At 41.8% G+C, this 17,667-nt stretch overlaps 1 protein-coding gene across 1 annotated transcript in view; it reads right to left on the bottom strand.

The window, feature by feature from the left end:
* Nucleotides 1-17,667, bottom strand: part of CATSPERT (catsper channel auxiliary subunit tau) — a 100,988-nt gene that overhangs the window by 26,075 nt on the left and 57,246 nt on the right. Inside the window, exons 11-14 of the mRNA XM_075529069.1 lie at nucleotides 17,446-17,524; nucleotides 13,424-13,467; nucleotides 12,010-12,276; nucleotides 7,214-7,300 (exon numbers count right to left, since the gene is read on the bottom strand). Coding sequence (XP_075385184.1) covers nucleotides 7,214-7,300; nucleotides 12,010-12,276; nucleotides 13,424-13,467; nucleotides 17,446-17,524 — 477 coding nt within the window. The remainder of the gene's footprint in view (nucleotides 1-7,213; nucleotides 7,301-12,009; nucleotides 12,277-13,423; nucleotides 13,468-17,445; nucleotides 17,525-17,667) is intronic.

The raw sequence follows: 17,667 nt of genomic DNA, 5'->3' as shown, positions 1-17,667 counted from the left end.
TTTCCAGTTTTAAGGGCAATTGTATTTCACTGTGCTTGATTTTTCTCTGAGACTGTCATTTCATAGGATTTCCACATCAATAAACCTAATACAGCATAGTATAATTTACCTTTCCAAAGGAAGATTTAATAATTATTATTTTATTTGAGTTTCTGTTCCCAGGCTCATTGAAATGTATTTTGAAATTATAATAATATAAATACAAATTATGACTTACCTAAATATTCAATGGGGGTTGCCTTTTCAAATGTTTTTTTGAAGGCATGCTCCTCATTCTGAAATGAAAGCAAAGCAGAGAAACCAAGCAGAAAAATTTAAACAGCAATATAATTTTACATTTTAGCATTGCTATGCCTGCAAGTAACAATAACATGAGAGTCAAAGTTATTATTTTGATGGTCACTTTATGCAAATAAAAGAATCAATTTATAACTTAACCAGTTCTAATGGGGAGTGGTCAGACAACACGAATGACTGAACCATTGCTTTGATAGGTAGTTAATGTAGGAAGACAGGCATCCAAAGAAAACACACCATATTCATTTGTATCCCACTGGCTTCTTTTCATTTTTAAACCCAGGAAACAAAAAATTAATTGCAAGCATAAAATAAAAATAATATTCACATTAAAAATATCACATAACAAAAGAGCAGAAGGGTCACAAGATAGAAAATAGTAAAAGTAGTGTAGATATAAACTAGATCCCTTCATTGAAACAGCCATATCCCGACAAAGACTAACAAAAGAAAATTTTCAGAACTCTGGAATCTAATCCAAAAGTTACACCCACCAGGGATTACATAATGAAAAGCAGATAATGTCAGTGTTTAAGGTCCCTGGGGCCAGTGACAGAGCAGAACAGAGATATAAGTGATCATACATAACCAGGAATGTAGTCTTTCTGCCCCTGCAGCAAAGTTTGAGAAAATCACTACCAACAGATACCTACAGCCCCGAACACTTAACAAGAGCAAACTATGGTGAAAGAAAGAAATCTGATTTCCAGAGTTACCACATTATAATGTGCAACAAGATTTATCTAATTAGATAACTTTCAACACAAGTATGGTAGGGGCACATATGTAACAAGCCAGTTGTCCTTTGGGGGAACTCTCGGAAGCAACGATAGCATCCGTCTTCTGAGGGCGACACAATCTACCGGTGGTATCTCCTACCTTGAGGTGTTCTTCTGATCATGCCTCAGGTGCAGCAAGAGTTTGAAAATTAAAAAGGAAAACGGAAGAACCGATGTCTCCCAATGGTGGCACTGGTGAAAAATACTGAATATGCAGTGAAAGGCCAGAAGAATGAACAAACTCATATTCGAATACAACCAGAATGCTCCCTAGAGGTCAGGATGGCAACTTTGGAAGGGCTTAGTATAGAGAGAGTCGGTGAAAATGAGGAATCCCTCAGAGAAATGGATTGACACAACAGTCATGCCAATGGTCTTAAACATCCCAACAATCATGAAGACGGCTCAGAACTAGGTAATATGTTGTTCTGTTGTACATCGGCTACCACGAGCCAACGCCAACTTGATGGCAACTAACAACAACATAAAGATCACAGATCCTCATTGTTTGGGTACAGAGGTAAGTTTCTGCCTGTATTGCATACAAGAAATCACTCACACATAGTGCCCTTGGAAAATATCATAATTGATGGACCTCCCAAGTAGGATCTATATGAATAAGTTAAGGGGAAAATATTCACAGTGTTCCCCAATGTGACCTCTTAGCCAAATAATGAGCTTTAGAGTTCCCAACTCAATTTGAAAGATTGAAGAGTCTAATCCTTGTTTGGGGGGGAACTACCTATGGATTGCAACTCAAGGTAAAAATAAATAACCCCCAAAACAAAAATCCTTAAAAATGGACCAATAGAAAGCATCATGAGAAATGGAGAAAATATTAAAGCTGTCAAAAATTTCCATTTTTTGGATCCACAATAAACAAGCATGCGTGCAGCAGTTAAGAAATCAAACAAATTATGCCGTCGAAGACCTCTGTAATGTATAAACGAGCAAAGAAGTCACTGAGGATTAAAGTGCACCGGACCTGAGCCATGATATTAGCAGTTGCCTCAAATGCATGTGAAAAGTGGATCATGAAATGGATGTCATGCTCAGTATCGTGAAGGGGCAATGAGAAAAGGAAGCCCCTTTGGGCTACAACAATGGGCTGAAGCGCAGGAACAATTGTGACATGGTGCAGAGCCCGGTGGTATTTTATTCTGAACTCACCCAATAGCGCCTAACAACCTAAAGGAATCAAATGTGTTCTGTTCTCCTTTGTCACCAGTTCAGAGCATTACACGGTCCCATAGAATGAGAGAGTGCCAGCGATGGCAATGGGGGTGAGAAGGATGACAGATGTTTTGCATGGGATTGCAGAGCGAGGGTTACCCTCTGCTATATCTGATAGACTTCGTGTTAGGGACCAGTAGGTTACATCATAATAAAAAAAGAAAGGATTGAAGTTAAGTATTTCATCTTGTTTGGATCCACAATCAATGTTTATGGCAGCAGCAGTCAAGAGATCAAAGGACACATTGCATTGGGTAAATCTGCTGCACAAGACCTCTTTAAAATATTGAAAAGCAAAGATGTTACTTTGAGGACTAAGGTAGGCCTGCCCCAAGCCATGATATTTTCAATCCCCTCAGGGTATATTCAGTCCCCACCCCTTTCATGGTTAAGGTGGAAACTGAATAAGGGCGACTAAAGAAGAATCAGTGAACTTGAGCCACAGTGCTGGCAAAGAATGTTGAATGCACCATGGTCTACCAAAAGAACAAACAAGTCTGATTTCAAAAAAGTTGTGCTAGACCAGGTTGAGTAAAGAGAAATTCACTGACATTTATAAATGTGTAAAAGACAGCTTTATATCGTAAAGCAATTGCAGGTTGAGAAAACATCCCAGTCCAGATCAAGTCCATATGGGCTGATATTAGCCCATATGTCTGATACTAGTCTATAAATTCTTTTTCAGACTCATAAAGCACATGCAATGATGCAGAATGCAGGAAGATCACAGGCCAGTTGGGTGAAAAGGCTTGTGGATCCAATGCTGGTGGAAGCATCTCTGTGTATGTGCAGGTCTCCATGTACTTTGGACATGTTGTCAAGAGAGCAGTCCCTTGAGAAATACATCATACTTGGTGAAGTAGAGGGGCAATGGAAAAGAGAGAGGTCCTCAACACGATGGATGGATCCAGTGGCTACCAGGGGTTCGAATGGAAGAACAATTGTGAGTATGCACAGGATTGGATAGTGTGGGGTGGGGAAGCCTCAAAGAACTAGAGGGCATTGCATAGGAGATGGGGGTGGGGAGAGGATGGAAGTCAACAGCAATGGATACAAGAAGGAATAATGTTCCAAAGTTGATTGCAGTGATAAATGTACCAACCTTCTTAAATAAGACTGAACTATTGAACTAAATAATATGTTAATTATATATCAATGAAACTACTTTTAAAAAGAAAGGGTTGGCAGTTCCATAAGCAATTTTACCCGAGAAAGTTATGGAAGTGTGCCTCTACAAATATGTGCAGAGGTGTTGTTGTTGTTAGGTATCATTGAGTGGGTTCCAACTCCTAAGGGACCTGATGCTCAACGGAACAAACACCGCCCCATCCTGTGCGATCCTCGGCCGCATTGCCCTGTGCTTGGACTCATTGCTGCAGCCACTCCGATGATCCATCTTAAGGGTCCTCCTCGTTTTCATCTTCTGAGGCATGATGTCCTCCTCCAAGAACCGGTCTCTCTTGATAAGATGTCCAAAGTATGCAAGACAGTGACCCATAAAATCAAAACACCAAACTCAATGTCGTGACTCAATGAGGACTCATGGCCATCTTATGGGACAAGTTAGAACTGTCTCTGTAGTTTTGGTGACTAATTCTTTATGGGAGTTGAAGGCCATCTTTCTCCCGGGGAGTGGCTGGGCGTTTCAAGCTGCTGACCTTGCATTAGCAGCCCAGTGGATAACCACTGCATCCCCAGGGCTCCTGGTAGGGCAGGTCTAGTTGATCCTATATGGTCACTATGAGTCAGAACTAACTGGAAGGCAATGAGTCTGGGTAGACATTCAGATGTGGAGGCAACAAGCACAGGATATTATATTGACCTTGAGCATTCCATCCACAGAGTTATATTAGTGCCCTTCTTCATAGTGTCCCTGCACAAACCCCCTAACCTAAATGCAAGTGCTTTTCTCTTCCATCGGTTCAGGTAAGTTAGTGCCCTGGGAATCCTCTTCAACAGGGCCATAAAGGACCTGCCTTCTTCTCTCCCTGAACGTCTCTAGCAGCCTTGGATTGGTATATACAGCCTTAGGGGCAGGGGGAACTTGGCTCTGCCTCTAGGCATCTTTCTCCTGATGGCAGCTGAGCTTAGATAGAATCGAGCAGATGCGAGGTCCCAGGGCACAGAAAGAGAAGAGAGCTCCACGTCATTAAATAAGGCATCATGTTTACTTTTAGTTTTGATGAAGAGGCAGCAGCTCAACCATCTAACAATGCTGATTGGCCCAAATAGCATGTCAGAGTTGACCTCTAGGTAAGCTTTGGAACCCTGATGGCGTAGAGGGCTGCATGGTGGGCTGGAAGGTCCGTGATTGGAAACCACTAGCTGGGAGAAAGATAAGGCTTTCTACTCCCTTCAAGAGTTACAGTATTGCATCGCCTGAAAGAAGAGTCACAAGGAGGGGATGAACCAGCCAGGGTGCAGTACAGCACTGATGAAACACAACATTCCTCTAGGTCTTTAATGCCCCGCCTTGCCCACTACCATGACCTCTGGTCTATCTTACAAATCCTTCTAGACCAGAGTACGTGCACTGGTACAGATAAGAGCTCTTGACACGCAGAATCCAGGACAGATAAAAACCCGCAGGACCAATAATGAGAGTAGAGATACCATGAGGGTAGGGGGAAGGTAGGAGGTGAAGGGGGAACCAATGGATGCACAATAGAAAAGTGGGTGACGGTACAGAGTGGATGGTTTGGAATATGAAAATAAAAATAATTTATAAATTATCAAGGGTTCACAAGTGTGGAAGGGTGGAGAGGGAGGGGGGAAAACAGGTGATACCAAGGGCTCAAGTAGAAAGAAAGTTTTTGGAAATGATGATGGTAACATGAACAAATGTGCTTGATAAAATTGATGCATGGATTGTTATAAGAGCTGTAAGAGCCTCCAATAAAATTATTTCTTTTTAAAAAGAGTTACAGTCTTGCAAACGGGAAGTTCTACTCTGACCTATAGGGTCACTGTGAGTCAGAATCCACTCCATGGCAGTGAGTTTGGTTTTAGGTTTGAGTTAGGCTTTGAGGCTTCCTTGACGCAGCAGTCACCACAGCACACTCACTGCTTTCTAGGCAGGGCTACCAGGTTTGCATGCCCTCAGGCTTGCTTGAGCTTGGCTTTCACATCAGTGACTTTCCTTATGGAGCCCAATCCAGGGAATCTGTTGCCTTAGAGCTATGATAAAAGCTCTAAAATTTGTGTCTGGTATCAACACAAGGACTAGAAGAGTTTCCCAGAGTGCCAGCACTGACGGCACGAATCTGTCTGTATTTCTTTGGGTCGGTGTTTTATTTTTTCAGTAGGTCACATTCATCAGTATTGTACATCCAATTCAAAGTACAGTCAATACGTGTCAGTGCTGATCTGGTTTTCCACAAGAGTTTGTGCCAATTTTATAAGTGAAGCGGGCCAAATTGTTATAATGGGACAAGCTGAAGTGAGCCATCAGCTTGGTTAGGAAGTCTCCCTACCTACAGGAGAGTTAGCAATGACCTCTACTCAAAGAGCTAGCTATTTCTGAACCTTCCCCCCCCCTCCCTTGGCTTGCAAGCGTCTCAATTTCTCATCAATGGGAGTCGATGGCATGGAGGTCTATGTATACTGCCTGCTTGATCAACTATTTTGATCAACAATGTCAATAGATCAGACCATAAGGCTCTCATTCTTCCTCTTCCATAAGACATATCTGTCAGTCTACCATTCTTGTCAATAACTGTGAGGGCATTTCCCCCTGCTTGTAACCTAACACGTTAGCCTGCCATAGTTTGATGGATAGAAGACAGGCCTTCCCTGGGTCAGAGATGGACTAAGTTAATAGAGCAATTGATTATGAAGAGTGTTGGCATTTTTGCAGCAGGTTCCCAAATGAAATTCCCATAAGGCAATGCAAAGAGGTCCCGAGAACAAGTACATCAGGGTTTGGCTGTATTACAGAACTGGAATCTGTGCCTCACTCGCAAATGGGCAGAAAGGTAAGAGAACCCAGGAAAATTGCCCCTCAACAATATGGTCGGATTTATCCAATGCTAGACACCAAATACTCACTGATAATTTCTGACTAGTAAAGTTAGAAGGGAGCCCTGGTGGTATAGTGGTTATACATTCAATTGCTAACAGCAAGTTCAGCAGTTCAAAACCATCAGCCACCTCCGCAAGAGAAACACAGGCTATCTACTCCCATCAAGAGCTACGGCCTGGGGAACGCACCAGGGGGCAGTTCTCCCTTGTCCTACAGGGTCACCACGGGACGGCGTCCACTCGACGGCAGTGAGTTTAAGGAAATTGAAAACTGGAGGCACTGCCTGTCTTTCACTCCCTCTCCCTCTCTTCCTCACTCACCCTTCCCTTCATTTTGGTTTGCTTCTGTTTTTAATAAAAAACACATCATTTTTAACTCTGCACTTTGAAAACACACTATGAATTTTAGGTCGTAATGATCATTTGTGTGTTTATAAACTCCTTGCGCATTGAGCAGAGAGGTATAAAAACAGGAACCCACGTGGAAATGTGCAGGGGGCCATCAGATACAGTCTGGAGCGCCAATGAGATTTGGAAGTCATCAATACATACATGATAGCTGAAGCCACGAAAGATGCGCGGTCCCCCCCTCGCTCATCAAAACACGAGAAAACAAAGGATGGGCACAGCCAAGAGGCTAAGAGCCCTGGCTACTGTTCTGATTGGCAGCCTGGTCTCGCCACCGCCCAGCAGGTACTGCCACCCTGTGCTGGGACAGCACTACCTGAAGTTTTGGGCCTCAGACAGTTAATTTTCAAATCAGGTCATTTCAAAGCAGATGAGGAAAATGGATATAACTGGTGAGGTTCTTATTGCTGTCAAAAGATGGGCAGTAGAGTCTGAAAAGGGTTGGGTACTCATGCAAACAACTGAGATGTACTCACATCCATCGCAGACACCGCTGGGAGATAATGGTCGTCTTTTTCGGCACTGGGTGGGCTTTCTGTGGCTATTGTATCACCATATTGTTCCTAAAAACAAAACAAAACAAAACAAAATCTCTTACTGTTCTGGAGAGTGGAAGACCAAAATCAGCCTCATTCTGCTCAGATGAGTGGAGCCCTGGTGGTGTAGTGGTTATGCGTTGGGCTGTGATCGCATGGTTGGCAGTTCAAAACCACCAGCAGCTCTGTGGGACAAAGACTGGGCTTTGTACTCCTGTAAACAGTTACAGTCTTGGAAACTCACAAGGAGTCATGAGTCAGCCTTGACTCAGTGGCAATAAGTTTTTGGAGAGCCCCGATGCAGGTGGAGCAGGCTCATTTCCTCTGGAGGGTTTCTGGAAGGATTTGTTTGCTGATTCTTCCAGCCTATGGTAGTGACTGGCATGCACTGACATTTTTTTTTGTATGTCTTCAAATTGTTCTGTCTTGAAATCTTACCATGTCATCACGTGCCTTTGAGTCTGTGTCAAGTGTCCCTCTGCCACTCTCTCTTATCAGGACAGTTAGGTGGCTTCTAGGGCCCATATGTGGATCATCCAGAATAACCTTCTCCCTGTCCCCCGCTACATCAAGAGCCTTAATGTAATCATAACTGTAAAATCTTGGCAATATAAAGCAACATTTCCTATTTCCAGGGACTAGGAGCTAAAATATTTGGGGACCATTATTATCCCACGGCACATTAGTCTGTGTACAACAGGAGATTAAAACACATACACACACATATGTGAAATGCAGATGGGCTAAACACCCCCATTTCAAGCTGCTCGCCACTGCCCTGTAAGAAGTCTGGCTCTCCCACTATAAAGACCCCGTGGGAGGGCGAGGCCCTGAGATGACACCATGTGATAGCACCAGCTCCTCCCAGGTCTTGGTTGAGCTCATCCTCCCAGCAAAGGCATCAGACATGCACGTGGACCATCCTAGCGATGAGCCAGCCCAGTGGGGCCCCCAGACCATTGATCGCAGCTCCAAGGGATGGTCAAGGAAGCAGCATGGCCCCGCTAAGTGTATTTTGAGAGACAAAGCAACTGTTGTTCTCAGATACTAAGCCTTGTGTAGGGTGATTGCAATTAAAACAGAAATTGGTACCTGCTTCCCTAGCAAGAATCTGAAACATTGCTTTGAGGGAGCGATGGCAGGCAGCCACCGTGAGGGCATCCAGGACACTCTTAGTGAATGTTGAAAGGACAGGAAGACACCTTTTACTGGAGGTTGGAAAAATGAAAACCAATATGATAGCGTGACAAAGTTGGACAACACTATTAATTTTGTTACTATGGAAAACAGAAATGATATCCTACTGGACTTGAGGGTTTGGCTAAGACGTTTGCAGGCTTCAGGATGAAAGTACCAGATTGGGCTGTGCATTCCACAGGACATGAATAGAGAGAGATGAACTGAGCACGCAACTGCTCACTGCTTCAGAATCCAGTGGAAATTTTTCTGAAATATAACTTTTTCATGCTCATCTCTGCCAATTAACAACTCTAAAGAAAGGAATGATATTGGGACAAAGATAAAACCTAGGCGGGGGGGGGGGGGGGGGGGGGAATCTACTTTCAGGATCAAAACCACAAGTATGTGGTTATACGACCAGTCGTCAAAGCATTATAAATGGCTTCAGCTGGTGCCGAGTGGACCCACTCCTGAAGCTCTGAGAGTGGCCTCTTTGACCCTTTGCTGGACAAGAGAACTTCTAAGATTCTCCAGCATATTATCCTGCAGCACCCTGACCGACACTCAGGTTAGTGAAGTCTGTCTTGAAGATATTTAAGTGTAACATGGAGAGAACGTACATCATTTAGAGAATCATAACATCTTACACTGAAAGGAACAGGTATGGTTTAAGATGAAAGTACCTGTTCCGGCTTTCCTCACAATTTTTTCGAAGGGGCAGATAACTTGTCTCTGTAATCCACCAGTTTTAAGACTCAGCATAGAACATTACAAGAGCCTCATCAAGTCAGACTTGATTTAGAAGATGAAACCGGGCCTGCAAGCTAATGCTGTAATGGCATGACACTTCGGGGCTCTTTTGGAAAAGAGGGGAGACGATCTTTCATGTGAGAAGGACAAGGATTGCTTGGGGCTAGAGGTCATTACTCTCCGAATACGGCCTCTTAAGAGGAGGCCCAAGAGCACTTCCTGAGGTTCCTCTTTTGTATCGTCTCTCTTCCCTTGATGAATCAGGGTCCTGGTTTAACTAACAGAATGCTGCGGAAGAAATGTCAAGGCTAACTCTTAAGAGAGCCTGAAACTCCCACTTCCATACGTTTCACAGCTCTGAGCATCCACATAAGACCTTCAGCTGCCCTGTCAGAGAACTCAGAGAGAGATTCTGTGCAGCTCCATGGAGAAAGAAAGAGTTACTAAGACTACATGAAGGGACAGAAGAAGCACAGCAGTCAAGCTGCCCGTGCAGCCCTGCAGCTCTTTCCATCCAGTCAGCAGACACTGCCGTGAGCCAGGCTGAATACTCCACACCAGCGGAGCTCGGAGGTGACTACGGTCACAGTTCATATTAAACTGAGTGGAAGAACTGTTGACGTTTGGGGGTTGTGTGTTTCATACGTAATAAATAACTCACTGAAACACTCACACGCTCACTGCCCTCGACTCTGTGCTGACTCACGTGACCCCCTAGGGGTTTCCCAGACTGTAACTGTGTGTGGAGTAGAAAGCCCAGTCTTTCTCCTGCGGAGCTGCTGGTGGTTTGAAACTGCCGACTACGTGGATCTCAGCCCAATGCATAACCACGCCATCACCACATGAAAAGCAATTAGTTTAGATGTTGTAATAAATATAACATAGAAATCAAAAGACAACCTACAAACTATGGAAAAATGCATGCCACGATCATACCAGTGGTGACACCGTGTGATAAGCATCAGGCTGCTAACCGAAAGGACAGTGGCTCAAACCCACCAGCGGTGCCAACGGCAAACATTGAGGCTGCCTGCTCTTGTAAAGACTGAAGAGTCTCAGAAACCCTATAGAGAGTCATTTTGAGTTGGAATCGACTCGATAATAGTGGGTGTTGGGGTTGGAAGCTCCTTAAAATAAAAAGACCTCATTATAAAAACAACCAAAGTCTCAAAAGAAAGAAAGAAAAAGAAAAGCCAAGTAGGGAAAGGATATGATTTGCCTACTCAAAGTTGAGATCAAAATGGCATGGGGGAGTTTAAACATTATCCAAAACAAAACAAATACTGCTGTTGAGAGGGGAACGTGATCCCACCTTTCTAGACAGCCTGTCAGTTCTGTGAATATGTGCAATCATCACACATCCAACTAAATAGCTAAGTAAAAAGATGTTTGTTTAAAAAATAATGTCCAATAATAGGGAAACTACTTTTAAAAAACTGTGAACTATCCATATCTTTACATAGTCCTATCTTGAAATTTTAAAATTTGGATAACATGCTTATCATACAGTGAGCATTTTACAAAGCAAATGTAAACTTACTTATAGTTTCAACTAAGTTTTCAAGAAAAAATATGACACATGTATAACAAAGGCTGAAGGTAAATAAAAAACGGGAAGTGTGGTAGAAGAATTGGAGCACCTTCTAATTTTCATTTCTATTCTTCTCCCCATTGTCAGATGGTTCCTAGTACTTGCTTGTGTAGCAATTAAACATTCAATAAGTTACACCCTTTAAGCTGGCCAAGCGACGACCTATGTAATTCAGAATAATTTTCCACTAGGCGTGTTTATACATTTTCAGAAATTATATTTTTCTTATGTGAAGAGAATTAAAATGCCCTTGCCTAACTGACCATTCTCAAGATAAGGACACAGGTCTAGCACTTAGACGCCCAAGCTTGTCAAAGCATTTAGAGTCGGAGCCTTACTCACAGCCCAGATGCTTTGCCCTTTGACCTGCCAAGCTTCGTGGTCCAGGTAATGTTGAAAAGTATACGCATTCTGAGAAAGACTTTATTCTGGTGTACCTTTAAACTTACATGCAGGATATTCTCACTTTTAATTAGAAAATTGTATGTGACAGGAAGAACATATGCTGTTTCCTATAACAATTTTGCTAATTTTGCCACTGAAATAATTTCCGAAGCTTTCAATGTTCCTCTGCATTTACATTGTGTTATTGTTGTTACACATTCAGCTGAATGTTGTACAAACCCGTGAGACTTAACCAGTAAAAAACAAAACACAAAGAGACAAAAAAAGAAGCGACAAACAAAGAAACTCAGTGCCATCAAGCAATTCCATCTCATAGCCACCCTATAGGAGAAGGTACAAATCTGGGTTTCCAAAGCTGTGACTCTTCACAGGAGTAGAAAGTCCTGTCTCTCTCCCATGGAGCGGCTGGTGGTTTTGAACTGTTGACCTTGCAGTAGCCACTATATCACAGGATCAGTACAAAAAGGGTAGGAAACATTGAATATATTTAAACACACTTCCACTTGGTGACATTTGAACACATTCTTAGTTTATTTACATTTACATTGTATTTATTTTTAAAATAGATTACTTTGGGGTTTCCCCCCTAGACTTATAACTCTAATGTGAGGGCAGAAGCCTGCGGTTTAACGTCTTCTCTGGGATCTTGGCTTTGAGAGCTGCCATTCGAATTTGAATCTGGGGAAACTGAGTTTGTTTTCTTCCTCCTAACTAAGCCTAAAAGGTTGCTTTTCCAGCTAATTTCTGTTGAAGGTGCATCTACATTCCTCCTTATTCTACCTGGATTTAGAAAAATAGTTTTAAACATTACCTCCGGTGGAGATGTGTCTATTTTAACAGAGCGTGGATATCTAGGTTTACTTTTTATTTCTGGTGGAGGAAACAGTTGTTCGTCTGAAGACGTTATGTTCTCTTCAACTGTTGGACGAGCGGAAACGGGAAGGTCTGTGGGGAGCAGATAGGTTGGTTTTTCTGGTTCATCACGTATCGGAAGAAGGTAATCTGGCTCATTTAGCGTTGGTAGGTTAAAAGCTGGCACAGTCAAGAATCTTGAAGTCATCTTTTCACTCTCCGGTGGCTAGAAAATATTTCAACAACAACAACAAAGAAAACACTACCAATCACTATTGACTAGGAAATACATGAATAATACTGGGCTTAAAATCAACTGCCCCCTTTTATTTCTAGCACGTGAACTTAATGTTTACAAATTACTATATTCCTTTTAGTTTATGAGTTTGGAAGAGTTATACTCCTGAGTTAATCTATTGCCCACTTACCTGAAATCATGGACCATTAGACATTATCCATAAAGATGCTCATGATTTGCAAAAAAGCACTGGTTCTCAAAAGTCCAGATTTTATGTCAGTGGTATCTCAAAAAGAAAATCTGAAGGATCTTACACTTTTCTGTCTTTTTACCATAACCAATGTGCTGCCCAATAAAGGGACGTTTAATAACAAAACAGCACAACACTGTCATAAAATCACAACAGTAACATACAAGAATTTTACAAACAGCTCAAAATGGTATCATGTGTTAAATAAGTTTCACTTTATAAAAAAAGTCTCTATACTTTCTCGAATGATGTTTACAATTATTATCACTGCATAAAAAAATCTTACAATGTGTTAAACTAAAAGCTTTGGTGAAAAAGAATAAAGTAGGTGGGTTAGTTCGTGGCTTCCATTTCTAAGATCTTATAGAGAATCTCATCCATTTTCCAGGGAGTATGTAGCTGTCACCCTATGGTGTAGCTCTGCAGGTCTACAAAAGCGAAAATGAACTAATAAACCTTGCCCGGCTCTGCTAGCCCCAGGTCATTGGTGCGATAGCTGAACATAACTACTCCCCCTCACCCCCTCCGCCAAATCTCCTATCCTTTGGTGAAGAAAAAAAGATTTAAAAATGAAGGAGGAAGAGGAGGAGAAGAAAAGTGTCCCATGTAGACACCGTAGTGGCCAGGTACCCGACACATCTCTGAATCATCAGGACCCCTGGGGAACCCGGGGCGGTTCAGCTCTCCATATTCCAACAGCCTCCTGTCTGCACACACTCCCCAGGGGTGTGGAGAAGTGCTAGGTTTAGTTCATGCAGGTATTTTATTTTTCTTGCAGAGTTTGGGGTTCCAGGTGTCTAGACTGTGTGTGTCTGGGCCACCACGTTAAGCCAGAGGCCGTTGGATTCCTTTTTAAGAGAGTGGCTGTTAGGGCAGTGTCCTTACCTTCTTTGGAATGGGTGGAACTTCTTCATATACACGAGGGGGATCTGTTCAAAAGAAAAATTAGTGAGAGTATTTTATTTTACATAAAAATAAACATTTCTTTGAGATATACATACACCAGGTGCTCCTTGGGAGAAAGATGAGACTTTCTATTCAGGAAGGATCTGCAGACTCAGAAACTCACCTGGGCAGTCCTGCTTTTGTCCTGTCAGGTCTCCATGAGCCAGCACACACTGAGCGACAGTGAGTTTGGTTGGGTTTTGTTGTTATTATTTTTTAAACACTGGCAGAGTACTATTAGAATCTGTCCAAGTAAGAACAAATAGCTCTTTAAATCTAAAACTGAGACTATTTAGTAAAAACGGGAAGACTGGGGAAGTTGTAAATGAACAAGGAAGAAGATAGGATAAAATATGCAAAAAAGTGATATTTCAGATCTATCCACCAAAGATATAAAAACAAATTTAGAGCGCCTTTTGCTAAAAGTCAAGAGAAAAGAAAATGCATCCCAGCTGCTCAATGGTAGGTTTGAGATTCGGAAAAGAAGACTAGGATAGAAGTCTATGGACATGAAACAAGGCCAATTCAAATGAGCCCTGTTGGGAAGCTCTACTCCTAATTTCTTCATCACTGGCTTTAGGGGTTGGTGCTTAAATTTGAATAATAGTTTTATTAACTATTTGTCCTATCTCTGAGTTGAAAATAACTCCACAGGATAAGGTTTTGGATCTCTTCTCCATAAAAAAATGACAGAGTTCTCTAGAGAAACAAAACCAGAACACAAATAATTTTATATGTATTTATACAGATAGATATATAACATAAGAAATAAACAGTTAATTAAATTATAAAGCAGTACAAATGACTCAGTGCAACTCACTCCTATGAGACAGTTGTGAGACACTGGCAGTCCCTCAAGTCTTGAGGACTGCCGGGTAGTCTTCTGTAGAGCAATTCAGGCTATCCGGGCACAGGCAGCAGACAGCAAGACAGGTCACCAACAGTCAGCCAGGTGACAGGGTCTGACAGTCCCTAGCTCAAGAGATGTAAATTGCAATGATGTGGCAAAGCAGGTCTTGAAGGAACCTCAAATTACAGCGACACAGTCCATGTGTTAGGTGTCCCACAGGTAGTGTAGCTTTCAAATTGAGGCAAAGAACAAGCAAAGCAGCCGCATGCTGGTCTGATGATCAAAGAGCAAGAGACAAGCCCCTCCCCCTATGCCGAGTCATTTATCTCTCCGCCGTTCAATTAATCCCACGTGTTTATCAGCCAGGTTGGCACAATAAACTAACTACCCCAATAAAACATCCCTCAATGAATTATGAGGATTTAGTTATACAATTCAAGTAAAATGCCTAGATCATAAACCAAACTCATTGCCATCAAATCTATTCTGACTCATGGTGACCTTCTGGGACAACTGCCCCTCTGGCTTTCTGAGACTGTAAATATTTACCGGAGTAGAAAGCTTAGTCTGTCTCTCAAACAGCAGCTGGTGGTTTTCAACTGCTGACCTTTTGGATAAAAGGAAAGGTGGGAGAGGAGGATGAAGGAGGTACTGGCAGGAGGTTGATTTCCAGGCATTAGGATATGAATAGATCTAAGCCTGATGTCCTCTGGAAAGGAGGAGAAGAGAGAAGGCACATATACCCTGAGGTCAAAATCTTACAGTGATAAATGGTTATATCACACCTCAAGAATTCAAGATTTAAGATGCAGATTTATAAATCTACTTTCACTTGTTTGTTAAGGGAAGCTCTTAACAGATAGCTCTTCAACAAGAGAGCATGAACAGTGTTTTTTACAAATTAAAATGTCTTTAACTAATGAATAATTAATTAATGTATTTAGTTAGTCCTTGAATTTCATTTTCTCTAATTTAGTTCTCTCTGTCTTACACACACACACACACACACACACACACACACACACCCATCAAAGAAGGACAGTTTACCATCTTCTACAAAACATTTTTTACAGGTCATAGTTAAAATTTAACTTCTTGTCCTTTAAAAAGTACCCCAAAAAATACTAATTTTTTTTTAAAAACCTTATATTCATCCAAGTCTTCTCTTAGGAAATGTTACAAATACTATAAACCTAAACTATAATAAATTGCAGTTATTCTTTTTAAAAAATCATTTTATTGGGGGCTCTTACAGCTCATTACAACCCATATGTATCCATTGTGTCAAGCACTATCCTTCATATGTTGCCATCATCATTTTCAAAACATTTTCTTTCTACTTAAGCCCTTGGTATAAGCTCATTTCGCCCCCTCCCTACCCCCTCTCCCTCATGAACCCTTGATAATTTATCATTTATTTTCAAATCTTATACCTTCATCCACTTTTCTCTTGTCCACCCCCTGGTAGATCATTGTGTAGATCATTGTGATCAGTTCCCCCTTTCTCCCCACACCTTCCCCTTATGTTCCTGGTATTGCTACTCTCATTATTGGTCCTGAGTGGTTTATCTGTCTAGATTCCCTGTTTCCAGCTCTTATCTGTACCAGTGTACATGCGATGGTCTAGCTAGATTTGTAAGGTAGAACTGGGATCATGATAGTGGGGGGGAAGAAAGCATTAGGAACTAGAGGAAAGTTGTATGTTTCATCAGTGCTATACTGCACCCCTGACCGGCTGATATCTTGTGACTCTTCTGTAAGGGGATGTCCAATTATCTACAGATGGGCTTTGGGTCTCCTCTCCACACACACCCTCATTCACATTGGTATGATATTTTGTTCTGGGTCTTTGATGCCTGATACCTGATCCCATCGACACCTTGTGATCACACAGGCTGGTGTGCTTCTTCCATGTGGGCTTTGTTGCTTATCAGCTAGATGGCTGCTGCTTTATCTTCAAGCCTTTAAGACCCCAGACCAGGCATCCTCAAACTACAGCCCTTGAGCCACATGTGACCCGCTGAAGACATTTATCCAGCCCACTGGGTGTTTTTGCCCCATTTGTTTTTTTACTTCAAAATAAGATATGTGGATAGGAATTTGTTCATAGTTTTTTTTTTTTTAACTATAGTCCTGCCCTCCAACGGGTCTGAGGGACAGTGAACTGGCCCCGTTTAAAACGTTTGAGGACCCCTGCCCCATATGCTATATCTTTTGATAGCTGGGCACCATCAGCTTTCTTCACCACATTTGTTTATACACCTGCTTCTTCTTCAGCAATCATGTTGGGAAGATGAGCATCACAAAGTGTTCTTGTGCTGAGGGAGTACTTGAGTAGAGGCCTAATGTCTGTCTGCTACCTTAACACATAACATATAAATACATCTACGTAGATCTATTTCCCTATCCTTATGTTTACATGTTTATAAATGTACGTGCTTGTATTTAGACCTCTATAAATGTCCCATGTCTCCTAGTTCTGTCCTCTATTTCCTTTTAGTTTCCTGTGTCCTACTATCATGTTCAGCCTTCATACATCTTTTGGTGACTCTTCTTGGCTACATTGTCCTTGATCAAGCCACACCAGCATCCTACAAGCTTCTCACCATTGATTGTAGATTACTTGTTCTCTTGTCTGTGGGTTTGTTGACACCCTCCTTCCTCCCCCCTCCCCGCGCCCCCCACCTCCCTCTCTCCCATGTCACTGGGGGAAACTTTGATCCCATTGTTTTCTCCTCCGGATTGCTTATCCTGACTCTCTTATCTAGATAGACATGTAGAGACAATAATAAGCACAAAAACAAGACAAAGCAAAACAAAAACCGAAAACAAACAACAAAAGAAAAGCCTATAAATAGTCCCAGGTCTGTTTGTTGACCTTCAGGAGTGTTTTTCGGTGGAGTCTGACGGAGTGCCATGCCCTGGCCCCACAGTCTATTTTGGGTAATTCCCCAAGGTCTTCAGTGCTTTGCTTCCCTTGCTGCTCTGCATATTTATTCTTTAACAAAAGAAAATTCACTTAAGTCAAATCACAATTTTTTTTATGATATAACTACCTTGATTTCAATGATCTAATACGTACAGATAAAATGAATAACATTGGGTTTTTAACCTGGTATTTCTAACTTCTCTTCCACTTGAAGAGGTAGGTTAGGTGGATTTTCATGTTGTTCTTCTGTGATACTACTTTCCTAGAAGCAAAGCAAAGAAAAAATAATAGGGAAAAGTTTGAAGAGATAAAGTTTTCCTTTGCCTTCCTAACTTACTTTAATACAATACATTTTTGTCTTTTACTTTACAAAGAGCAGAAGAAAGATGAGCTTGTATTCAGATA

Source organism: Tenrec ecaudatus, chromosome 13, assembly GCF_050624435.1.
Source record: "Tenrec ecaudatus isolate mTenEca1 chromosome 13, mTenEca1.hap1, whole genome shotgun sequence".
NCBI classification, from domain to species: domain Eukaryota; kingdom Metazoa; phylum Chordata; class Mammalia; order Afrosoricida; family Tenrecidae; genus Tenrec; species Tenrec ecaudatus.
Note: the sequence above shows the minus strand (reverse complement) of the source record. Positions and strands in the feature narration are given on the sequence as shown.